This window comes from Muntiacus reevesi, chromosome 2 (genome assembly GCF_963930625.1).
Source record: "Muntiacus reevesi chromosome 2, mMunRee1.1, whole genome shotgun sequence".
Taxonomy (NCBI): Eukaryota; Metazoa; Chordata; class Mammalia; order Artiodactyla; family Cervidae; genus Muntiacus; species Muntiacus reevesi.
In genome coordinates this window covers 257601952-257628984 of record NC_089250.1, presented here as the reverse complement: position 1 = coordinate 257628984, position 27033 = coordinate 257601952, and the positions used below count along the sequence as shown (strand labels likewise).

At 42.2% G+C, this 27033-nt stretch overlaps 1 protein-coding gene and 1 pseudogene across 2 annotated transcripts in view; one reads left to right on the top strand and one right to left on the bottom strand.

Moving 5' to 3' along the window:
• Window positions 1-21782, top strand: part of ZNF792 (zinc finger protein 792) — a 43230-nt gene extending 21448 nt beyond the window's left edge. Inside the window, exons 4-6 of one of the 2 annotated variants that reach the window (XM_065925843.1) lie at window positions 9872-10029; window positions 13978-14149; window positions 17607-21782. In XM_065925843.1, coding sequence (XP_065781915.1) covers window positions 9872-9978 — 107 coding nt within the window. In that variant the 3' untranslated portion in view covers window positions 9979-10029; window positions 13978-14149; window positions 17607-21782. The remainder of the gene's footprint in view (window positions 1-9871; window positions 10030-13977; window positions 14150-17606) is intronic. The other variant, XM_065925844.1, reaches the window with a different exon arrangement.
• On the bottom strand, window positions 21318-26796 carry LOC136157483 (histo-blood group ABO system transferase 2 pseudogene; annotated as a pseudogene).
• Between the last annotated feature and the right edge of the window lie 237 nt (window positions 26797-27033).

The following is a 27033-nucleotide window of genomic DNA, read 5'->3' as shown; positions in this document are numbered from 1 at the left end:
CATTTAAAAAAAGTTGCAAAAGAAATTTCCAAGTGGACAGTTTAGTTTTCCTTTGTACTATTAATTTCCATCATATCCTAAATTTTGAACAAAGAATGCAGACTATAAGCTATTCTCAACAACTTTACACACATTAAAAGCCTGGGTGTCTTTCATGAATTGCTTGATTCAACTTAAGAGGTAAGTTCTAAATTAATGTTGTCTCATGTTTCTTTCTTTCTACAAAGTATTATCCAGGAAGATTTATCTAACATTCTGAAATGGATGCATGGAGGGACAGGCATTTCTAAATTAATTACACCTGTAGGGTTTTACTCTCAAAATTTCACTACCAGTTAAAAACTACAATAATAATAAAACTAATAAATATTGAAAATACATTTTTACAAGTATGTAAATTCTATTATCATCACCATCTTAAAACAATGCCCTGAGATGAAAACTATGGTGCCTGGTATCAAATAGGTTGTTAGATGTGGAATGACAATGATGAGAGTTAATATGTGTGACATGGCTAAAGGCTTTCTATCATGTATCATATTCAGTTCAGTTCAGTTCAGTCATTCAGTTGTATCCAACTCTTTGTGACCCCAAGGACTGCAGCATGCCAGGCTTCTCTGTCTATTGTCAGCTCCCAGACTCATGTCCATAGAGTCAGTGATGCCATCCAACCATCTCATCCTCTGTTGTCCTCTTCTGCCTCAATTTTTCCCAGCATCAGGGTTTTTTCCAGTGAGTCAGCTCTTCGCATCAGGTGGCCAAAGTATTGGAGTTCCGGCTCCAGCATCAGTCCTTCCAATGAATATTCAGGACTGATTTCCTTTAGGATGGACTGGTTGGATCTTCTTGCAGTCCAAGGGACTCTCAAGAGTCTTCTCCAACTGGTTTTTAAAAATTAGGATGAATTATCTGATGTTCCAAATGATTTAAAAGCAACTGGAAGGCTTTTTAATTCACTTATTCAATCATATTAGAACATGTCATAAATGCTGTCAATATTAGGAGCATTAATAATGTTTCCCACTTTCTCTGAATTGGCCACCAGTATGATGATGATATTCTGATAATCTGAACACAGGAATGACAAGTGAAGGCTTTCTTATGTTTTCTGAATTATATATCATGAATTCTCTAATAAAAGATAAGAATATTTTCTAAAAGCCTACCAACATATTTTATATTCAAAAGATTCTCACCAGCACAAATTCTCTGATGCTAAACAACATTTGAGCCATACATAAAGAACTTTCTAAATTCCTTAAATTCTTAGGGATTGACAGCCATGTGGTTTCTCTGATGTGCTTTAAGGCCTTTATGTCTAAATGCCTTCCTGCATTTTTTACATTTAAAAGGTTTTTCAACAGTGTGTATCCTCTGATGTTCAGTAAGGAATGAATTAAGTTTAAAGGTCTTTCCACATTCCTTACATTCAAAGGGTTTCTCACCTGTATGAACGCTCTGATGTCCAATAAGTTGTCCATGCACAGTAAAGGCTTTGTCACATTTGTTACATTCATAACATTTCTCACCACTATGAATTCTCTGATGTTGAACAAGGTAAGAGCCAGAACTAACGGCCTTTCCACATTCCTTATACTCATAGGGTTTCTCACCAGTATGGATTCTCCCATGTTGTACGATGTATGGGGCATGACTAAAAGCTTTGCACATGTTTTACATTCATAGGGTTTCACATCAGTGTGAATTTTCTGTTGTTGTATAAGATATACATGTACTCTAAAGGCCTTTCCACATTCCTTACACTCAGAGGATTTCTCACTAGTATGAACCCTCTAATGTACAGTAAGTTGACAGCAACTAATAAAAACCTTGCCACACACCTGACATTCGTAGAGATTCTCACCAGTATGAATTCTCTGATGCTGAACCAGCTATAAGCCAGTACCAAAGTCGTTACCACCCTCCTTACACTCATAGGGTTTCTCACCTGTATAAAGCCTTTCATGTTGAACAAGGTATGAGGCTTGACTAAAGGCTTTTCCACATTCTTTGCATTCATAGGGCTTAACCCCTGCATGAATTCCCTGATGTACATTAAGAAATGAACTAAGTCTAAAGGCCTTTCCACATTCCTTGCATTCAAAGGGTTTCTCACCAGTGTGAATACTCTGATGTGAAGTAAGCTGTCCATACACAGTAAAGGCCTTCCCACATTCCTTACTCATAGGGTTTCTCACCTGTATGAATTCTCTGATGTTTAATAAGGGGGGGAGTTAGTGCTAAAGGTGTTCCCACATTCTTTACATTTATAGGGTTTTTCACAAGATGAATTCCCTGATGTTGAACAAGGTATAAGAAGGTACTAAAGGCCTTTCCACATTCTTTACAGACAAAAGGTTTTTCACCAGTTTGAATACTCTGATGCCAAATAAGCTTTCCATGCACTATGAAAGTTTTCCTTTCATTCTTTACATTCATAGGGCTTCTCACAGTTATGGGTTCTTTGATATTGAACAAGGTATGAGCTACTATAAAAAGCTTTTCCACATTCCCTACATTCACAGGGTTTCTCACTAGTACACAGAATCTGGTGCACAGTAAATTGATGGCAACTGCTAAAGGTCGTCTCACATGCCTTACATGCATTTGGTTTCTCACCAGTATGAGTTCTTCCATGCTTAACAAAGGCTGAGCCTCTAATAAAGGCTTTTCCACATTCCTTACATTTTTAGGATTTCTCACCAACATGCAACCTCTGATGTACAGTGAGCTGATGTCTGTTGCTAAAGTTCTCTCCACATTCTTTACACTGTTAGGTTTTTCCACTAGAACATGTTCTCTCATGTTGAACATGCTTTGAGACTTGACAAAAACTCCCCCCATATTCCTGACATTCACTTCATTTCTCTCTATTAAAATTTCTCTGATGCAGAGCAAAAGTTGCACATTTTTTTCATAGGTGAGAATTTCTTTATAGCTGATTATTTCATCCTTCAATGGAAAAATCTGAAAGAAAACAAAAAATTCCCAAATATTATATTTTCCTATAGGAGAAAAATTGGATTTCAATGGAGTGAACAAATTGAAAAGAGTATCCATTATAAATAAGTAACCTAGATAATACTAAAATACTGTTATGAAAATTTTAAAAAAGGTCAAAGAGGAATGAAGAATGAGAGTATGTAAAAATAGAAAGGCTGGTTATTAGCAACAAAGGTTTCATTTCTGATACTTAGATATGGATGAGAATCTCTGAAGAGCCTGTTAAAAAACTGATACTCAAGCACCATCACAGACTCCATGAATCAAAACACACAAGGAACATTCCTGGGAACTAATATTTTTTTTAACATTTCAAACATGTTTCTTGTATAGATGAAATTTCATTCCCCACCTCCTTTTATACTTTACACTTAGAAGAGAATGCACATATCTTTCCATTAATAATATGGTCCCTGTTTACCTAATCAGGCCTCATATCAAGTCATAATTCCCTTTGTTCCCTATTTACCTCACTTGCCCCTTTGAGCACCTGGAATGTGTCACAAATTTTCTCATCTCCATCTGCAGGTGGCATCAACTCCTCCAAATCCTTTGGCACATGCTGTTTTCAGACTGGATCTTTCTCATCCTATATATGGTGGTGGTGGTTTAGTCGCTAAGTTGTGTCCAACTGTTAACACGATCCCATGGGCTGTAACCTGCCAGGCTCCTCTGTCCATGGGATTCTCCAGACAAGAATACTGGAGTGGGTTGCCAGTTCCTCCTTCAGGGGATCTTCCTGACCCAGGGATGGTTTAAGGTAAAGCATCACTTCATCAGGAATACCGAAAACTGCTAACCTTGTCTAAGGATGTCCATGCTTTTCTTTTCTGTTGTAATGTTTTCATTCTTGTCATTCCTACCTGTTTCAATTGCACAATTATTTCTCTTTGTTATGATTTTTATTTCCCCCAAACCTCCCTCTAGTAGATAGTATTAAGGCTTTCATGACCTTTGCTTTCATCATGCCTATGGAGATACTGCATCACATGGCAAAAGGTATATAATCAAGTTTATCCCATTAGCTGATATATCACAAAGTGATTATCCTGGATTCTCTGGGAAAGCCCTTCAAAGAGCTTTCTCTTGTCTCAGGAAAGAAGGGGAATTAGAGACATTTAAACTGAGGGGATGAGACTTTGCCATCTGCTGGCTTGAAGACAGAGGGGGCCACATGGAAAGCATGAGAAAAGAAATTCTGCCAATAACCAGAAAGAGGTTGAAAGAGGACTCCATGTGCTAAGGAACTGCAGCCACAGCTGGTACTTTGTTTAGCCATCGCATGCTGAACTTCTGACCTACAGAACTATGTGGTAATAAGTGAGTATAGTTTTAAGCTACTAGTTTCTGGTAGTTTTTCACATAGTGGTAGACAGCTAATATACTTCCCAAGACCAAGTCCAACCCCTGTTTCATTCAGCACTGAGTGGACAGATAACCCTCTAGCACAAAGTAGCAACTGATTACAAAAACAAAAACAAATACCTAGACTGAAGAAATGAATTAGGATATTATTAAAACACACTATTAACAAATAATTAACTGATAATCCATTAAAATGAAATAGGGAATCCTTGAAAAAAAATAAACAGTTTCTGGAATGAGGCAGGGAAAATACAAGGTGAGCCTGAGGAAGTATGGAAAATTTCAAAGATTCATGGCTTTGGCCAAGAATCAGAGAAGACAACATGGAGCTCTCTGTGGCAAATGCAATAACAAAAGGAGCACACATGATTATTTTGAATCATACATTCTTAATCTGAGAATAAGAGATGAATCCATGATAACTTCTGTAAAAGGATAGAAAAAGTAATTTTTAATCCTTTTCACTATTGAATAGCCTCATACTTAGTATTTAACTACTAGTAAAGAATCAAATACTTTCTCTTCTGCTTTTCACTGGTACCCATGTTTTCAAGATAGCCAAAAAGTGCTAGTTTAAGAGACAGGAAATAGTTACAGAAGAAACAATTATAACAGAAAGTGTGTGTTTTCTCAGTTGCTTCAGTGGTGTCTTACTGTTTGCAACCGAGTGGACTGTATCCCGCCAGGCTCCTCTGTGGGGATTCTCCAGGCAAGAATACTAGAGTGGGTTCCCATGCCCTTCTTTAGGGGATCTTCCCCACCCAGCAATTGAATCCACATCTCTTGCATCTCCTGCATTGCAGATGGATTCTTTACTGCTGAGCCACCAGGGAAGCCCAAGAAGTAGGAATAGAAAAAACAATAGTAACAGAATATCTTACTATAAATAATGATATTTTTTTCTGATGAGGATTAACAGTCATTGTTAAAATCATTATAACAAGTTGCTAAAGAAATGAATACTCCTTGACAACAAAGTAAAAACATAGATTACTCTTTAGTCACAGGGAGAAAAGTTATTTGAAATAATGCAGGCATGGACTGTTTTCATTCTATTCCTGTGGTCAATTGTAACAATGAACACAACCAGATGTCTTCTTAAAATTACATATCACCTCCTGTGATGTATTCCAGACAGAAACATTTACCTTTAACAACAAGGAGTATAGTACAGAGAACCAAATTCAATATCTTCTAATAACCTATAATGGAAAAGAATCTGGAAAACAACTAGATATATATGTGTCTAACTGAAACATTTTGCTGTATACCTGAAGCATTATAAATCAACTATACTTCAAGTAAAACAAAAGAGTTTTTTTTTTTTTTAAGTTTACATTAAAAAAAATATTGTCATGCTATGTGATAAGCCCATAAGGGTATTTTGACCAAAATCAGGTCACTCGGATGGCCAATAAAGATAAGCACTGAATTTGTACATAAAAGTTGACTGGAAACTTGGGCCAGATATGTTATCTCATTAAACTAAATAATAGCCTTTAGGATAAGTGTAATATATTAGTCACTCAGTCATGTCTGACTCTTTGGGACCCATGGACTATAGCCCACCAGGCTCCTCTGGCTATAAGTTTTCCCAGACAAGAATTCTGGAGTGGGTTGCCATTTCCTACTCCATTGGATTGAACCTGCTTGTCTGAATATAAACTAGGATGCACAGTTCTGCTGTGAACAGATTCTCCTTTCTCCATTCCTACATTCTAATTGAAAAAAGAGACCATGTCACCCAAACCAGAACTTGCTTTGTGGCTTCAGGATAAAATTAAGCCATGGGAGAAGGAAAATATAAACAATATTCATCTGGCATTTACAAACATCTCAGTGGCTCAGTTTTCTCATCATTAAAATAGGGATTTTTAAGAATATCAGCTACTATATATGGTTTCCTTGAAGAATAAGAAAATTCAGTTAGAACACTAGGACAGAATAACTTCTTAACATGGGTTAGCTATTATTTGTGCAGAATAAATATTCTGCAATAATATTAGGTCTGGGCATGGAACAATGGACTGGTTCAAAATTGGGAAGGAGTATATCAGGGCTGTATACTGCCACCCTGCTTATTTATATTCAGAGTACATCATGCAAAATGCAGGGCTGGATGAAGCATGAGCTGGAATCAAGATCGCTGGGAGAAATATCAATAACCTCAGATAAGCAGATGACACCACCCTTATGGCAGAAAGTGAAGAGGAACTAAAAAGCCTCTTGATGAAGGTGAAAGAAGAGAGTGAAAAACCTGGCTTAAAACTCAACATTCAAAAAACTAAGATCTTGGCATCTGGTCCCATCACTTCATGGCAAATAGACGGGGAAACAATGGAAACAATGAGGGACTTTATTTTCTTGGGCTCCAAAATCACTGCAGATGGAATTGCAGCCATGAAATTAAAAGACACTTGCTCCTTGGAAGAAAAGCTATGCCAAACCTAGACAGTGTATTAAAAAGCAGACACATCACTTTGCAGACAAAGGTCCATATAGTCAAAGCTTGGTTTTTCCAGTTGCCATGTACAGATGTGAGAGTTGGACCATAAAGAAGGCTGAGTGGCAAAGAATTGATGCTTCTGAATTGTGGTGCTGGAGAAGACTCTTGAGAATTCCTTGGATTGCAAGGAGATCAAATCTTATGGAAATCAACCCTGAATACCTATTGGAAGGACTGATGCTGAAGCTCCAATACTTTGGCTAACTGATGCAAAGAGGCAACTCATTGGAAAAGACCCTGATGCTGGGAGAGACAGAAGGCAGAAGGAGAAGGGGATGACAGAGGTCAAATGGTTGGATTGGATGGCACCACCAACTCAATGGACATGAGTTTGAGCAAGCTCCAGGAGATGCTGAAGGACAGGAAAGCCTGGTGTGCTGCAGTCTGTGGGGTCGCAAAGAGTTGGACATGACTGAACAACTGAACAACAACAAACACATATATGTGGAATCTAGAAAAATGGTATAGATGAACGTGCTTGCAAAGCAGAAATAGAGACACAGACACAGAGAACAAATGTATGGATACTGGGGCGTGGGAGATTGAAATCGACATATATACACTACTTTGTATAAAATAGATAACTAATGAGAACCTACTGCAGAGCGCAGGGAGCTCTACTTAATGTTCTGTGGTAATCTAAATGAAATCTGAAAAAGAGGAAATAAATGTATAGCTGATTCACTTTGCTACATAGCAGAAACTAACACAACATTTTATTTTTTATTTTTTCTAACACAACATTTTAAAACAACTATACTCCAATTGAAAAAAAAAAAAAAAAACCTCTGTTTTTATTATAGATTGCTTATTGGTTATTTCCTACCACACAGGGATCCTCTAGCATGATGGCTAGGCCTGAAATTAATGAGCTCATATAAGATGCTTTCACTTTATAACTCAAGACATCTTCTGGGTGGTTGGAATGGAAATTTCCCTTCAGAAGCCCAGGACTGCATGCATACAGAGCCACTTCAGTAAAGTCTCTTTGAGACTGTTAGTTTAGGAAGTTAGGCATAAGGAACGAGGGGAGGCCTGGCTGAAAGGGATGAAGACAGATCTCTAAACTCCATCCCAGACACACCCAGGAGAGCTCACAGATGTGCCACAAAATAACCACAGAGACTTTTCAACTCCTGCACATGTGCCCCAGGTACACAGTGGATACAAAATGACCACAGGGATTTCCACAAGTAACCTTAGGCAGTTAGGTGTCCATTAAGGGCTCATGAATATTCTACATTTAATTATAACAGACAGAATTATGGGAAGACATAAACAACACAACTTGCTGTAATATAACTTACAATTGTCAATCAGCCTTGAGCATATGCCTATTTGCATTCTCTTTCATTGACTGGTGGTGGGTGCAAGCCCTACTTTGCACTGGGCATAACCAAAAGGAGGAGACTGGAAGTATAAAAGGAGGAAGCCAAGCACGATCAATACAAAGAATGAAAAGAACTCCTTTGGGAATGTCAGACTAATAAAAAAATCTGTTTCAGTTGAACTCAGCTATAACTTGTCTATTGTTCTACATCTTTTGGTCCATTACTTCAAGTTTTTGTACCTAGGAGACAACAGCTGAGGAAGAGAAATAAACCAACCTGACAAGATCCTATGGACTGCAGCCCTCCAGGCTCCTCTGTCCATGGGATTCTCTAGGCAAGAATTCTAGAGTAGGTTGCCATGTCCTCCTCCAGGAAATCTTTTTGACTCAAGGATTGAACCAGTGTCTGTCTCCTGCATTGGCAGGTGGGTTCTTTACTACCAGCACCACCTGAAAGCCCAGGGCTGCATGGGAAAGAAGTTAAAATTTCATTGTGTCCAAGGGTAGATGTCACTGGTACACTCCCACGGCTATGATGAGGCCCCTTCTGGGTTGTCCTGACCTTCAATCATTGTTTAATCTTCCTTTACCTTCACTATTCCTTCCTAGTCTTTTCTAGGGTGCTCAGCTCAGCCTCCTTTGGGTCTGGATGGCACCCAGTCTGATCCGGCAGACTGCATGCTCAGATGGCAATCAGAGAGTCAATTTCCACCCTGAACAACGGGTCTTAACTTTTCTGAGTGGCTGAACACCTTGGAACTGCCAGGAGACAGCACCGGCTTCTTTTGAGAGTCCTGCCTGGACCGGGAGGAAAGGACTCCGGGGGGAGGCGTTCTGAGCGTTTGGGATCAGAAATTGCCCCTTGGGGCGAAGGAAAAAACGACCTGCAATTGCAGAACTGTATTTGAACAGGAGCGAAGGTGGGGTACAGGCTCAAGGAAAGGTGGGTGGGTTGGTGGGGGCAGGGGGTGATCCCAGGCTGTGAAGACGCTAATGGTCTGTGACTTAGGAGAGGCCTGGGGGCAGGAGGGCCGAGTGCCAAGATTGCTGAGAAGCGCAGTTTGCACGTCGTGGGATCCTTGGAGTGGGCGGGGAACCTCCGACGGTCCAGCCGCCGGCCCCTCCTCCGGAAGCACTCGTTGTTCAACGGATGTTGGGTGCCATCATAGGAATGGGCAAAACGGGAAACAGAGAAAGTGCGCGCACAAGGGCGCGAGGATATGACAACAAAAGGCAAAGGCGAGGTTCAACGGCCCAACCCGGGCTGAACTCTCTGAGCTTCGGGCCCTTCCTGACCAGGTTACAGGCGCTTACTACCAAACGGGCCCCTCCGGGTGTGGAGACTGCCTGGAGAGGACAGCGGAGGCTCACTTGGCAGCCAGCATTTGTGAGCCCCCGCCTTCCCTCTCGGTCCCTGTCTCCGGAGGCGGAGGCTGGAGCCACTGTGATCCCCCCAGCACAGGGAGCCCCTGGTAGCGGGAGGGCGAGAGCCCTGAAGCTCCTGGGGCAACCGGCGTCCGCCCAGGAAGCCCTGGAGGCCGCAGAGGGCGGGGGGCTGAGGTGGGGAGGAGAGACCAGAGCAGCAGGGGCGTAAGACCCCTCAGCATCTTCCTTTTCAGGCAGCTGCTATAAAGGACACGTTTTTCCTACCTCTCCTCCTCATACAGTACTTCAGAGCTCCCGACACTGCCTCCTCCCCGGCGGTCTCCAGCCCCCCTCCATACCCTGGTGCCAGGGAAAGGTATGGCTAGCAGCATTACCATCTGGGCACTGAAGCTTTCCGAGGTGAAACCTGGGACGCTGCCTTCCACAACATCTTTTCCTGGTAACCATGTTCTCTTTTCCTTTCTTCACATTTGATAAAACAGCATATAAGCCTTATACTTTTTTTTTTTTTTTTAAGGTGGTATAGATGATAGCAGCAGCCCAGAATTTGAACCCAGTCCATCTGATTCTAGAGCTCCTGAATTTAACCACCTGGGCTGTGGCACCTCATCATGCCAGCATCACTTATAATTAAAAAAATTAGTCTTTATGGTACTCATTGCAAAATTCACGCTTAAGTTGAGAACACTAGGGAAAACCACTAGGCCATTCAGGTATGACCTAAATCAAATCCCTTATGATTATACAGTGGAGGTGACAAGTAGATTCAGGGGATTAGATCTGATAGACACAGTTCCTGAAAAACTCCAGACAGAGGTTCATAACATTGTACAAGAGGCAGTGACCAAAATTATCCCAAAGAAAAAGAAATGCAGCAAGGCAAAATGGTGGTCTGAGGAGGCTTTACAAACAGCTGAGAAAACAAGAGACGCAAAGGGCAAAGGAAAAGGGGGAAAATATACCCAACTAATGCAGAGTTCCAGAGAATAGCAAGGAGAGGTAAGAAAACCTTCTTAAGCAAACAATGCAAAGAAATAGAGAAAAACAGTAGAATGAGAAAGACTAGAGGTCTCTTCAGGAAAATTGGAGATACCAAAGGAACATTTCATGCAAATATGGGCATGACAAAGGACAGAAACCACAAGGACCTAACAGAAGCAGAAGAGATTAAGAAGAGGTGTCAAGAATATACAGAAGAACTATACAAACAATATCTTCATGACCCAGATAACCACAATGGTATGATGTCTCACCTAGAGTCAGACATCTTGGAATGTGAAGTCAAATGAGCTTTAAGCATTACTACTAACAAAGCTAGTGGAGGTGATGGAATTCCAGCTGAACTATTTCAAATCCTAAAAGATGATGCTGTTAAAGTGCTGCACTCAATATGCAAGCAAATTTGGAAAACTCAGCAGTGGCCTCAATACTGGAAAAGGTCAGTTTTCATTCCAATTCCAAAGAAAGGCAATGCCAAAGAATGTTCAAACTACTGCACAGTGGCACTCATTTTAACATGCTAGCAAAGTAATGCTCAAAATCCTTCAAGCTAGGCTTTAAGATATGTGAACCAAGAACTTCCAGATGTCCAAACTGGATTTTGAAAAGGCAAAGGAACCAGAGATCAAATTACCAACATCCACTGGATCATAGAAAAAGCAAGGGAATTTCAGGGAAACATCTACTCCTGCTTCATTGACTATGCTAAAACCTTTGATTGTGTGGATCACAACAAACTGGAAAATTCTTAGAGATGAGAATGCCAGACCACCTTACCTGTCTCCTAACAACAGGTCAAGGAGCAACAGCTAAAATCAGACATGGAACAATGGACTTGTTCAAAATTGGGAAAGGAGTACGTCAAGGCTGTATGTTGTCACCCTGCTTATTTAACTTATATGCAGAGAACACCATGCAAAATGCTGGGTTGGATGAAGCTCAAGTTGGAATCAACATTCCCAGGAGAAATATCAATAACCTCAGATACACAGATGACACCACTCTAATGGAAGAAATCAAAAAAGAACTAAGGAGCCTCTTGATGAAGTTGAAAGAGGAGAGTGAAAAAGCTGGCTTAAAACTCAACATTCAAAAAACCAAGATCATGGCATCTGGTCTCATCACTTCATGACAAATAGATGGGGAAAAAATAGAAACAGCGAGAGACTATTTTTTAGGGCTCCAAAATCACTGTAGATGGTGACTGCAGCCATGAAATTTAAAGACGCTCCTTCGAAGAAAAGCTATGACAAACCTAGACAGCATATTAAAAAGCAGAGACATCATTTTGCCAACAAATGTCTGTGTAGTCAAAGCTGTGGTAGTCATGTACAGATGTGAGAGTTGGACCATAAAGAAAGCTTAGCACCAAAGAATTGATGCTTTTGAATTGTGGTGCTGGGAAAGATTCTTGAGAGTCCTTTGGACAGCCAGGAGATCAAACCAGTCAATCCTAAAGAAAATCAACCCTGAATATTCATTGGAAATACTGATGCTGAAGCTGAAGCTCCAATATTTTGGCAAACCTGCTGGAAAGAGCCATCTCATTGGAAAAGACTGATGCTGGAAAAGATTGAGGGCAGGAGGAGAAGGGGCCAACAGAGGATGAGATGGTTGGATAGCATCTTCGACTCAATGGACATGAGTTTGAGCAAACTCTGGGAGATAGTGAAGGACAGGGAAGTCTGATGTGCTGCAGTCCATGGGGTTGCAAAGAGTCGGACTTGACTTTGCAACTGAACAACAGCAAAACTTTTTTCTCAGCAATGTTTGTAATAAAGGTCAGCTAATTATAACCTAAAAGAAGAATGTATGAGATCATATGTTTGCATGTGTTCGTGTTCAGTTGCTTCCAACTCTTTGTGACCCCATGGACTGTAGCCCACCAGGCTCCTCTTTCCATGGGATTTCCATAAAAGATTTTTGGAGTTGGTTGTCATTTTCTCCTCTAGGAGATCTTCCTGACCTAAGGATCGAACCCATGTCTCCTGGCTCTTCTGCATTGGCAGGCGAATTCTTTACCACTGAGCCACTAGGAAGCCTGAGATTAAAATGTTCACCACAAAATTTCTGTTATTTGCTATCTGGCCATTTCATAGAAAGCTTGCATGTGCTACAGTTTTCTGTGTACAGGTCTTGCTTAGCTTTTTGCTAACTTATTCTTAAGTGTTTTCCGGGATTTATAAATGTTAAATAATGTCTTTAAAGTAGTTCATTGGTAGTACAGAGAAAATATATTTATCTATCTAAATCTACCTATTTAATGTTAACCAAAATTTCAGAAATGGAGACTTAATTGAAATAAATAAGCTTTTATTTGTGGTTTGTTATGACTGCAGCCCATGAGGAGGTTTATAAAGGCAAAAAAAGAAAAAAAAGATTATGTAAATTATGTACCAAGAATTACGATTGGAGCTGGCACAAAGTAAGGGTGTTTGTAAAGCAAGAATAGGTTGAGGTCTGAAATGATTACCCAGTTGCAAAAGTTGGGGGGTTGGCATGGAAAGAGACTTTGAAACTACGAGGTTGCAGCTAGTAGCTTTTAGTAGATATTGTTTTGAAAAAGTCTAGTGGTGTCCCTGAGTTTGATATAGCAGAGTACCTTCAGAGAACATTTAAATTCCCAGAGATGCAAGAATGTGTTTAAATTGACTTTCACAATGGCCACCCAGCTCCATTTTGGATGTCTGAACCAGTTACACCATTCTGATTTTTAAATGCTTTTAAAAAGCATTTAATCATCATTTGCAACTAGGCTATAATTGCATGTTTGTTCCAGGAGTTTTATATGATGATTCTTTGATTTTTCTATACAGATGATCATGTCTCTAAAAAAAAAAAAAAAAAAAAAAAAAAAAACAGTTTATCTCTTTTCTTAATCTGTATACCTTTTATTTTATTTTGTTGCCTTACTGCATTAACTAGTATTTCAGTATGGTGTTGAGAAGGAGTGGTGGGAAGGGAAATCTTTTCCTTGTTTCTGATCTTAGTGAAAAAAACTTCAGGTTTCTCACTGTTAGGTATGCTGATAGCTTTAGGTTTTTGTAGATATTCTTTACCTAGTTGAGGAAGGTCCTTTCTATTCTTAGTTTACTAAAAGAAAGTATAGTTGCTCAGTCTTGTCCGACTCTTTGCGACCCTATGGGCTCCTCCATCCATGGGATTTCCCAGGCAAGAATCCTGGAGTGGGTCGTCATTTCCTTCTCCAGGGGATCTTCCGGACCCAGGGATCAAACTTGGGTCTCCCACATTGCAGGCAGATTCTTTACCGTATGAGCCACCAGGAAATCCCGAGTTTGCTGAGAGTTCTGATTTCAAATGGATGTCAGAGTTTGTCCAGTGCTGCTTCTGTATCTATGAACCTGACCATTTGATTTTTCTTTTTTAGCTTGATGATGTGATGGATTGTATTACTTAATTTTCATCTTGCTGCTGGACTGGTTGTTGCCATCTCTCCCGTCATGACCTCTGCTGCCACTTCCTGTGCTCTGTCACCTGCTCCATGGTCCAGTCTACCCACTTTTGGGTGCACGGATGGATGGATCGCTCAGTTTGTCCTGGTATGCTGGGCAGAAGCATTTTTCCCCCTCAGTTTTAGAGATCTGATGACTTGTAAATCAAAGGGGAGAGAAAAAAAGAACAGCTCTCACTATCATGATGCTGATGTCACTCCTTTAGATTTTGAACCAGCCTTCCATGACTGGGCTAAATCCCACTTGGTCATGGTGTGTAATACTTTATATGCATGTTCAGTCACTTCAGTCGTGTCTAGCTCTTTGTGACGGCTTGGAGTGTAGCCCTCCAGGCTCCTCTGTCCATGGGACTCTCCAAGAAAGAGTACTGGAGTGGGTTGCCATGCCCTCCTCCAAGGGATTTTCCTGATCCAGGAATCGAACCTGCATCTCGTGTCTTCTGCATTGGCAGATGCTTCTACACTAGCACCACCTGGGAAGTCCAATACTTTGTTGGATGTGGTTTGCTTATAGTTTGTTGAGAATTTTTAAGTCTATGTTCATGAAACATTGTTCTGAAATTTTCTTGTCATAGGTATCTGGTTTTGGTGTTAGGGATGCTGGCATCAGAGAGTGGGTTGAGGAAGTCTTTTCTCTGCTTCTGTCCTCTAAAATAGATTGTAGAGAATTGATATAATTTCTTTCTTAAATGTCTGGTAGAATTCCAAGTGAACCCATTTGGGCTTCAGGCTTTGTGTTTTGGAAAGTAACTAACTATTGAATTCATTTCCTGAAGAGATTTAGGCTTATTCAAATGGTCTGTTTCTTCTTGTGTGAATTTTGGCAAATTGTGTCTCTTGAATAATTGGTCCATTTCATCTAGTTTATCAAATTTGTGGGCATAGATTTGTTTATGGTGTTCCTTTATTATCCTTTTAATGACCATGTAATCTTAACAATGTTTCTTCTTTGATTTCTGGCATGTCTCTGGGGAGGCCTCCTTCTGAATGGGTCTCCATAGAATTGTTAACTTTTCAGACTTGTCCACACTGAGCTTCCAGAAGCTTGTCAATGACAGTTCAGGTTTTCCTTCTCTGGCACTGGTTCCCACAGTGGTTTCTGCTCCCAAGTCTTTGTTCTGGTAAGCTGTGACTCCTCCTCGGATTCACCTGTCTCTCCAGTCTTAGGGGCAGTGCCCGGTTTGCCCTGTGGGCTCACCTGTTTCCCAGATCGAAGAAAATTTGTTGATTTTTCAGTCTGTTTAGCTTTTTCCTTGTTAGGACAGAGTGGCAACCCCCAGGCTCCTTAAATGTGAAACTTGAAGTCTCCTTGTCTTCTTCTTTTTTTAAAAAAAATAGTCCATAGTCTGGCCATCCAGGCATGGACTATGGTTATTTTATTTTGTTGCACCAAATGGCTTGTAGGATCTTAGTTCCCCAACCATAGATCAAACCTGGGCCCTCAGCAGTAAAAATGCGGAATCCCAAACAACCGACCATGACAGAATTTCCTTGTCTTCATTTTTGGAAGGAGTTTCTGAAGAACTGCTTATTAATTCTAAGTTTTATCTGCTCTTTATCTGTCCTTATTTGCTCCCACATCCCTAATAAGCACTTCAGCTTTAACATATAGTCTTTGTCTTTCCTTCTGTATTGTAAATTCCTTTGGGGGTAAGAGATGTCTTTAAACTCTGTATCCTTTGGCCCAGCAGAATGTTTAGTACAGAATCATCACTGGATAAATAACAAAACATATAACAGCTGAGGAAAATGGTGTTTTTCTTTTTCTCCCAGCTTCAGATAGTTCTTATAACAGATAAATTGTCTTAGACAAGAAATATTTTCAAGAAATAAGTCTAGTGGAGACAGCAGAATTATACAGTTAGCCAGATCTGGGTGTCATTGTTGTTCAGTCGCTCAGTTGTGTCTGACTCTTTGTGACCCCATGGACTGCAGCACGTCAGGCTTCCCTGTGAAATTATTACTATTGGGATTTGCTGTTTTAGGCCTTTAGAGTAATGCCAGAAACCAACTATTTTTTCAAATTGGTCTTTTCCAGTTTTTTCCTTGAAAGAAGGAGCTTTTCTGATTTTTATGGAGCATGAAAACATTTCCAGTATAATATGTGATATCCTAAACCTAAAACTGCAGTGCTTACAGAGTGGCTGTGAGAGCCTAGATGCCACATCCATCCTCTCTGGTAGAGTTATGAATGTGTGGGGATGAATTGCCTAAGTCTAAATGAAAGAGAAAGACACAGATGAGACATTTGATTATCTTTAAAAGCCCAGAATTGTTAACTGTGTTTCCCTGAAACACACTTCAGTGTGATTTCACACTTCAGTGAAATCAGAGGGATGGGAGAGGAGCACAGAGGGAAGAGGCAAGAGAGGCTCACCACTCTCTTCTCTGAGCTTCAGTTCCTCATGGGTTGCCATCCCTCACATTTAAAATATTTAGATTTCAGAGACTTCCGTGGTAGTCCAGTGGTTAAGACTTGGCACTGCCAGTGTAGAGGACACAGGTTGGATCCCTGGTCTGGGAACTAAGACTCCACATGCCATACAGAGTGGCCAAATTTTTTAAATTTTTCAATAAAATATGGAAATTTCAGATTCAGCATATGCAGTTGTAGAGTATGGCTATACCACATCTTATTTTTAGTATATATATATTTATTTATATATATTTCATGTATAAACTTTATATTATAGTCTTGTTCTTATTAATTGAGCCTTTGCTCATATATCTTTGCTCTTTTACCCAACTGCGGAGGAAAAATTCCCTTGCATGACTGGTGATGTGTTGAGCCTGATTTGACTTTTCAGAGTTCTGTAGTTCAGCAAATAGGATGCAGTGTAGTCACACCATATATATATGTGTGTGTGTGTTTATAGGGGCTTCCCTGATAGCTCAGTTGGTAAAGAATCCGCCTGCAATGCAGGAGACCCTGGTTTGATTCCTGGGTCGGGAAGATTCACCACAGAAGGGATAGGCTACCCACTCCAGTGTTCTTGGGCTTCCCTTGTGGCTCAGCTGGTAAAGAATTGGCCTGCAATGAGGGAGACCTGGGTTTAATCCCTGTGTGTTTATATAAGACCAGTCATATAATATAGATATATAACTGGTTTTGTATAAACTTTTAAAAATATATATGACTGACTTTATATATATATGTATATGTGAAGGAAATGGCACAACCCACTCCAGCACTCTTGTATACACACACACACACACACACACACATATGTATATAGGCTTCCCTGGTGGCTCAGTGGTAAAGAATCTACCTGCAGTGCAGGACCATAGGAGACATGGGTTTGATCCTTGGGTCAGGAAGATTATTATACACACACACACACACACACACACACACACACACATAATCTAAGAAAGAAAGGGCATTTTGAGGCAAATGGGTAAGGCAAAGGTGGGGGCAGCTTTAAGCTGCAAGGGGATACTGTCATCCAAGACCAGAGGAAAACTAGCCTTTAGCCAGGCTAACAGTTGAAACCAGGTATGAATGACATGGTTGATACTTACTGATCTCTTTCTTCTCTCTACAGTGGAACTTCGCGAGGCCAGTGTGTTGACTTCTGACCAGTCTCATCTGAAACCACACCCTTTTACACATACATAAGCACTCTGAGGTTTTGGGCCTCCAGCTTACTCTAGGAGGACAGAGGGCAGGTTAAGTTTGTTTGACATAACTAGAAGGGGCTGAGCCTCTTCCCAGAAGAGCCAAGTCCATTCATGGTAACTACCTTTTCTAGATAGCATTTGCTTCTAGTTGCAGAGACATTGTTTCTTTCAGCAGAAGAAAATGAGTGGATTGGTGATCCAATACTTCTGTCTCCAAAGAAACATGGATGGGTGATAAAAGTGCCCTGAGGTGAGATTGCTGATTGCCGTGACCATTTCAGAGCTTCGTTTGCTCTGAAAGATACCAGCAAAGTTACTGACGTTTGTGTTTCCTTAGTAGTATTCATGCCTCCACATTAGAGGGAGTGTTCTGGGTGGTGCCCAGGTATTCTGAGTGACGGTAAGAATAGACATAGCTTCCTAAAAGTGTATGGTGTTGTTCCATTAGATTGTGGTCTGACCATAAGCACCCAGCCAGTCTGAATGGTGGCGGGAACATAAATATCTAGAAGCACAGGTATGGCGCTACCTTTGCCCATCATATAACCTGTGCTCTGAACTATGTGCCCCAAGTACTCTTGACGGTTGCCCTTCCAATTACAGATATGATGCTGGCCCATCAGACAGCAAAAGATGTGCTGTGTCCAGATGGACAAGGTGTCTGGTGGAAGGCAGGGACAGCAGTGTCTTCTGGCATGTGTTTCTTCTCAGTGGTGCAGACTTCTCCTGGAGCAACAGATTTGCTCTTGGCTGGGTGGGCCCAAGTATTCAGATCAGAAGCAGAAAGAGAAGATGCTAAACACTGGGATGGTGTTGGCCCTTCCTGTTGCAAAACACGTGCTCTGTCTAGGTGGGACCCAGGAGTTCTCACTGTAGGTAGGGACATAAAGACCTCTAAGCATAGGTGAAGTGCTCACCCTTTTGATGACTATAGACTATAGGCACAAAAATAAGTGTCTCCAGCACAGTTATGGTTCTATATCCTTATCTGCAACAGGTGTACCCTGACTGGATGGGTTCCAGGCAATCTGAACACATGGAAGGACAGAAGTGTCTTCTGGCGCATGTTCCTTCTCAGTGATGCTCTCATCCTGTGGTAGGAGGTGGCTGGGCTGACTCTAGGTGTTCTTATTTTAGGCAGGAAGGAAAGTATCTCCCAAGACAGATTTGCTCTCAGTAGCACTCGCTTCTCCAATTGTAACAGGAGTATAGTAGCCTGACAGGACCCTGGTGCTCAGGTCTAAGCCTTCTTCCCCCAAATTAGCTGTGGTTCTGGGTGTCCCACTTGGCCTTGCTCCAAAGCTGAGTGTTTCAGACATGGAACTGGGGCCTGGGACATACACAATGACTCCAAAGCTGCCACTACCCACAGATGCTGAAAATCCCTTAAATGCAAATGGTTCTCAAGGGATGTTGACAAAAAGTGAGCCGCAGTCCTCAATACTGTGCATTCTGGTGGCAGTTCCAGAGCAAGAAAGAGTGAAATGAGGTAAAGTGCCACCAAAGGCTGGTTTGTTGTCCACAGGGATGTCAGAGTTAGAACATGGGATGTCAAACTCCCCAAAGCTGAGCTGTGCTACTTTGGGGTTCCAGGGATGCAGTAGACGCTAAGTGGGAGGATTAACTGGGGCAGCTGGGTTTCCCAAAGGGACGGAGCTCTTAAAGCTGTCAAGAGGAGGCAAGAAGATAATAGACTGGGAGTTGGTTATGGTATCCACATCAATTTCATCAGAGTCAAAGACAGGCTTGGATGCCATGTCCGAAGAGGTGCTGGTTACTGGATTGAGGTGACTGCAGAATCAGTGGTAGGTGAGCCAGAAAAGACAAGGGACACTGGGGAGAGTGACTCTTTCTGCTGCCCATATAGATCCCCAGCTGAACAATGGCTCCTGCCCCAAAGGGAAGTTTGAAAATTCAGGTAGGGCTGTGGACCATAAAAGCAGGTGGGCAAATGGTGGCTGACCTTTGCAGGGTATATCTGCTCTGTACTGGGATAGACCTGGTAAAATGCCAGGGAGCTCACACAGAGGAAGTGATTGCAGAAGCAGTGATGGGCTAGTTGACGAAGTCTGGGATGCTCATGAAAGGGATTTGAAGAAAAGTCTGTAAAAAAAGAGGGAGGAGAATCCACCCACCTAGGTGAAGGTGATTCAGTTCTATAGAAGGTAGGCTTTGAGGAGAGGAGGGAGGTGTCAGGAGGTATGGTGAGAGCAGAAGATCCTGCGAAACTATGACTGAGGGACTAGATTGCTGATAGCATCCGTTCATTCTTGTTAGTACCTGGAGCCCCACATATGGGTTGGAATCTGGAGTGAGGAACAGCAGCAACAGCAAAAGAAGGAGAATTTGAAATTGTGCATCTCATTTCATGACTGAAATGGGGGATAGTGACAGGTCGGTCAAATCAGTGGCTACTAATGGTGTAGTCTCTGGAATCTGCAAGGGGAGAGTGGCCAGTGGCAATGGAACTATAGTCCCTGGCAACTAACAGCACAAGGGAACAGGCAGGTTGAGTGGCACCGCTATCAGCAGTGGCCTCAGTTTTATCCTATGGTTTTGGTGGTGCTGTGTTCTTCTCCAAGCTCAGGCCTTCAGCAATGACCGTACACTGGAAGGTGGGACACAGGGCCTCTCACTCGATCCCACAACAGCGGTAGTAGCCACAATGGTGGCAGCAGTAGTGGCATTGCTGTGCTCTGTTTACAGAGCCCACAACTGACAGATATGGGTTGAGAATTTCTCCTTGACAATGTATCTGAAAGCCTTCTTCTCTGAGTCTACTTCTTTGACTTCAGTAAAGCTGAAGAACTGAGTCAGTGCTCTTCGTCAAACTTTCTCAACCACTCTGGCCGTAGGAAGCAGACTGTGGCTGGGCCAGAGAGGCCAGCTGCACTTGGATCACTCTTGCAAAGAGGCCAGAAGCCTCCAGTGGGGCTGTGTGGTAGGGCCTTTGGGATATGAGCTCATAAAGATGCCGGTGATATCTTACCTAAGCTCTCTTCTTGAAATAGAGGTTTCCCTTCAGAGGCTCAGGACTGCTCCCAAATACATGACAACTTGTCACCAGGAGCCTAGGTGCTGGTGGTATACTTTTATTGCTGTAAGGACCCCTTTTCTGAAAGTCCTGCGTTTTGGACACTTTTTGATTCTTTCCTCCTTAGATATTCCCTTCTTTCACATTCCCAGTGTCTTCAGCTCAGTCTCCTCTAAGTCAGGCTTTGGAGGGTGATTGGATAGCCCAGAAGGAGAGTCAGTTTGTACCCCTGAGGGAAAATATTGACCATTTCTCAGTAGCTAGACTTTTTGAGATACAAGCAGACACCAGAGGCTTCTTCAGAGAGCCCCCTCCCACCCAATTCAGGACCCTCAGAGAGGAGCACTGAGGCTGTCTCATCTGATACTGCCTCTTAAGTAACATGGAGAGGCAGAGGCACTGGATTCACATAGAACTGCCTAAGAAAAGGGCCAGGAGAGAGACAGGGCAGTGGGATTCCCTCAGCCAAAAAGGAAACACAGGTGTAACCAGGGGTGGGGAAGGGGCCAGAGTGAAGCTTGCTGAGCAGGTTGCCCACAAGGGGCAGTTCGTGCACTGTCTGATCCCGGGAGTGTAGAGTCTGCGACTTGGGAGAGTTCTCTTAGCGGCCTGGTCCTCCAACGTAAAGCGTGCACTGTTTGATCTGATGCTTTAGACACAGGAACATGTGAGAGAGAAAGAGCGCCAGCTGGGCACACACCAGCAAGTGGCATAAGGAAAAAATGCCAAAGGCAAAGGATGAGGCCCAGAGGCCAAACCCCAGCAGGACCTTCTACCGCCTTCTGCCTTTCTGCTGCTGGTTACGAGTGTTTGGTTTGACAAGATTGTTCAGTACTACAACTTCCAAGAGCCTGCATACCTGTCATCCCCAGATATGTGTCCCCGCGTCTGTGCGCACTTCAGTTCCTGACTCGAGGGCAGCAGAGGCCACCTGTGCCTGAAGGTCCACCAACCCTTTCTCTGTCATCACTAGTGGGCAGAGTCTGCTCAAAGCCAGAGCAGGAGAGGAGCCTAGGTCCTACCAGCATGGGGGCCTTGCTTGTGGGAGGCTGGGGCAGAGAGACCGAAGCTGGGGAGACGGGGGTGGGGGCGGGGTGGGAGGACGGGATGCTCAGCCCTAGCCTCGTCTCATGTGGTTGCTGTGAACCCAGACATTGTGGGACAGCTACAGCAGGGTACTTGCTGAGACGTGTGGGGGGGTGCGGGAGGTGGTGCATTTACCCCAGGCTCTTCCTTTCGGATGCCCCCAGTTAACTCCTGCAGCCCTGCCTGCCCCCTCGGTGATGGTAGGTCAAGGCTCCGAATACTGCCTCCTCCAGAGGCCACTCCAGCTCCACTCCAGCTCCTGGAGTCAGGTATGCCTTTTCTGTGGCCACCCTGGAGAGGCAAGATCCATGCGCCTCACCAGCTGGACTGTGAAGGTTTCTCACGCAGAGATGTGGCTGTTGCACAACACATTCTCTCCTGGCAGGCAGTTTCTCTTAGTTTTACAAATTTGGTAAAACAGCATTTAAACCTTAGGCTGTTTTGCAAGTCACATGGGTAGGTAGTAGCTCAGCTAGAATTTGAGCTCAGGCTGATTCCAGAGCTCACAAACTTAACCACCGGCCTATGGTACCTCTTCTGCAGGAACGCATCATATATTTCCATTTTTGATACTTAATGTACAGTTTCCCTGCAATGAACGCTGTCACTGCCTATGACAAAGTCTTCTTGCTCACCTCATATGTCAGCCATTGGCCACACTGAGCTTCAGTCTCCCAGGAGATGTAGGATAGTTACTGTCAGTTGGCAACACATCCGCATGATGCAGTTGTCTTTTATATGAGCCTGCCAGCAAACTCCACAACTGTGAGAGATCTTCTCCCATGTGCATGGACCCCGGGCACACCAAGTGGGTGGTGGATCCACCGTGGCCACCTACAAGCCTTCATGCCCCAAGGGAACCAGTCACTCTTATAATTTATGATTCCATACACTAGCTTTCAGTGTATGATGAACTGAGATGAACAACTTAACTAGCTTTTCTAGTCCACAAGAGTATGGTATAACTTTCCCTATACTTAGGTCTTTTAAAATACTTATTTTGCTGCACAGGGTCTTGGTTGTGGCATGTGGGACCTTAATTCCCCAAGCCGGGATCGAAACCAGGCCCCCTGCATTGGGAGCATGGAATCTTAGCCACTGGACCACCAGGGAAGTCTCTCCCTATGTTTAGGTCTTTTGAAAAAATTTTCTCTCAGATAATATTTTGTAGCAGGGTTCCATAAATTCCAGCTTGTGGGTCAAATTTGATCCACAGCATGTTTTGTTGTCCCAATGAGCTTAAAATGGTATTAACATTTTAAAAACATTGTGAAAACAAACTAAAACAGAGGAATATGCAACAGAGACCATACATAAGCTGCAAAGCCTATAATAATTCCTATTTGGTCCTTTAGAGAAAAATTTGCCAACCCCTATTTTGTATTAATAGTTTTAGGTGCATAGATCTTGTACAGTGTTTGCTAATTTGTACTTTAGTACTTTATGAGGTCTTAAAAATGCTGTTGTAAATGGTATCTTTTAAGTTTTAGTTTTCAGTTGTTTACTGGTAGCATAGAGAATATAGAATTGGTTTACATATTGATTTTTGTATGCTGGAAACTTGTTAAAATCACTCTGTACTTCTGGTAGTATCTTTGTAGATTTCTCATGCTTTTCTACATACACATTCATGACTTCTGTGAATAAAGAGTTTTTAAAATCTTTTTTATCTGTATTTTATTACCTTTATGTTTTTTTCTGACATCTAGTAAAATATCAAATACTGATGGAGAACAATGGACATGCTTTCCAGGTCCCAGATCTTAAGGGAAAAGTGTTCAATATACTGTTAGCTGGGTTCTTTGTATATTTGCTTCATCACATAAAGGAAATTCCTCCAATGTCTGTCTGGCTGAGAAATTTTTTTGATAGGGGTTGGTATCACTCTGCACAAACATTTGAAATAATCATATGACTTCTTCCCCTTTATTCTCCTAATATGGTGAATTACATTGACTGGTTTTTGAATGTTAAACCAACCTTGATTCCTGAGACAAACCCCATCCAAAGGGCTGGTCATGCTAGATCACCCTCTTGTATTTGGTTGGATTGGATTTGATTTCCTAAAATTTCATTGAAGATTTTATGCCTATGTTCCTGAGAAATATTAATTTTTACATTTCTGTATTATGTTTTTGTTTTATGGTAATGCTGTCTTCATTGAATAAGTTAGGAGAAATCTCTTCCATTTTCAGAGTTTGTGTAACATTGGAAAAATATCTTAATTTTGTAATAGAATTCATGGGAAAGCCCTACAAAAGTGAAATTTTCTTCATGGAAAAATGCTCGGGGTCACTTGTTATTCCTAGAGTGACTGTCCAATCCATAGTGATGCCTCCACTTATACCTGATAGTTTCAGTTTTCTCCTTTTATTTCCTGGTCAGTCTTTCTAGAAGTTTGTCAATTTTGTCAATCTTTTAAAAGTCAATTTTTTGGTGTTAATTTTTCTCTACTGTATATTTTCTATTATCATTTCTTTAGTTCTGTCTACTTTGGATTTATTTTTCTATTGCTATACTGTTAAAATGGAAAATTAATTCACTGCTTTACAATATGTATTTTTAATTTTGTAGCCCTATTTAGTGTGAAAAAAGCCCAACACTTCCTGACAGACAAAACTGGGCCTATTCTACTTAGCTATTGATGAGGCATATTCTCTGCATCTGTTATTTAAGATTTAGAATTGCAAGCAAAGAAACATACGCCTGCCAATTTAAAGTAGAAAGATAACTTATTGAAAACCTATCAGAATCACTGGAAAGCTAGAGAACTGAATTCAGCAAATAAGAATGAAGGAGGTCAGGCAGCCAAGGCATGCTAAAAATAACTACTTGTTGGGTCTCTACTGTTCTTCTCTGGGGCAAGTCTGGGGCAGAGGTATCTGGTCATCAAATATATGTCAAGTGCCTACATCCACACCAAAGCAGAGCCTGGACATGATGAATGACTAACACTTTTACTTTAGGATAGTACCGTGATGGTATTTTATTATTTGGACTAAACTGTGAAATCACTGATTGTTGGAATTAAAGTTTTCTGGTGGTAAAACACATAGGTTGCCAAGTGCCAAGAAAGAGGACCTTGATTTTGGCATTGTGTTCTCCTCCTGCCTCACACTACAACTTATTTTCGACTTCTGAGAAGTGTTAGTCGCTCAGTTGTGTCCAACTCTTTGCGACCCCATGGAATGTAGCCTCCCAGGTTTCTCTGTCCATGGATTCTCCAGGCAAAAATATGGAGTGGGTTGCCATTCCCTTCTCCATGGGATCTTCCCAACCTAGGGGTCAAACCCAGGTCTCCTGCAATGCAGGTAGATTCTTTACTGTCTGAGTCACAGGGAAGCCCAGAAGAGGAAGGAATTTGGCTTAAAGCTGAAGACTTTTTTGCATCTGCTTGACCGAGGCTGAGGCAAGTCCTGTGAGCCTCTCTGTCACAGCAAACAGGAGACTGTGTGCCTGGGGCCACCTTCCTTGTTCTGGAGAAGATGTCATCCCTGATCCCTTGTTTGGCAGGATAGACTGAGATTGCCTGTCTCCTCCTTTCTGAAGGGTGTTAGGAGTACACTGTGAGAAGCTAAAGGTGGGGGCAAATCTGGGAACTTACCTTAACCCAGGAACCATGCCAGCCAAATTGTTATTGGTGGTGGGAGGGAGGGAGATGGGATGGCTCTGGGCCTGAATATACTTGGGGAGGTGGTGCTAGGCTTCAACCAGACAGTAAAAGGAAGCATTTTTTCTGCTAAAACTGGTTTTAATGAAAGATGGCATGCCAAGAGGAAGACTCAGGCTAGCTGAGCATGGCCCCTCTCTGAGCCATTCCTGGAAGCTTTGCTCATCAGTTTTTCTTCTTCATGATCCTAAATCTATACCGATATACTGCAGCTGCTGCTGCTAAGTCACTTTAGTCATGTCCAACTCTGTGCGACCCCAGAGATGGCAGCCTACCAGGCTACCCCGTCCCTGGGATTCTCCAGGCGAGAACACTGGAGTGGGTTGCCATTTCCTTCTCCAATGCATGAAAGTGAAAAGTGAAAGTGAAGTCACTCAGTTGTGCCCAACTCAGTGATTCCATGGACTGCAGCCTACCAGGCTCCTCTGTCCATGGGATTTTCAGGCAAGAGTACTGGAGTGGGTTGCCATTGCCTTCTCTGATACCGATGTACAGCATGGACCAAATTCTGTACCTGATTTGGCTCCAAATAATTGAATATTTGACTATCCAACATATACTCAGGGGAAAGGATCTTGGTGGGTTTGTGGTAAAGCAGGTATTTGTTCAGGTGGCTCTCATCATTTTGTGTGGCCTCGATGTGATTGGCCTGGTCAACCATCATTGCCTCATGGCAGGCCTTGGGAAGTCTGTAAACCTTGGGCATGGACCCCCAAATAAGGCCCCTATATAATAAAATCCCCCCTTATCTTCAGGAATATGGGCCTGTGACTGAGGCTGGTGTTCATATTCAAAGTATTTCCGAGTCAATCCATAGAAGACAGGATGGAGGGTGCTGAACAAGGAGGAGATGATCTCCACACCCACATCATCACTAAACTTCATATCCACATTTGCACACACAAGGTAATCCACCTTCTGGTGGAAGCGCTGCTCAATAAAATTGCTGATCACCTCCATGCAGTGAATGGAAATCTTCTGCCAGCGGGCATACCTCTGGACCTTGAATATGACCATCTGCAGTCTTTTCTGAAGGGGAATGCGAGGAAAGTAGTCTGGCCGATCAGTGAAGATATAGTAGTTCACCCTGTGTCCCACCATAAAGTACATCTCTGCCATCTCCAGGAACAGCTTCAGGTGGAAAATGTATTTTTTTTTTTACAACAAACACAGTTAATCCAATGGTGATGTTCCGAAGCCGGAACTGCTCATTCAGGATGTCAGTGTTGAAAGTCCCATTCCAGATGATGGGAGCCAGTCAGGGGGTCACAAGAAGGACATCTTTCCTAGGTGGTATAAGCAGATCTGGTGGGGGATATACCATCCTTGATAATTTTACACTTTGTGGGGTGTGGTGTTCTTTAATAGTTACATTTGCCTCAGTTGAGATGTTTTCCAGTTTCTGGTTTCTGGGGTTCAAGTAACAATAGCCAAGAAAGGCTATGATGAAAACTGTTACAAGAAAGTTCACTCGATGAAGCAAGCAGCATTTTTGTGTCCCAGCCAGTATTTGTGGTACCTGGGCCATGACTGCACGACAGAAGAATGTCACCTCTTGTCT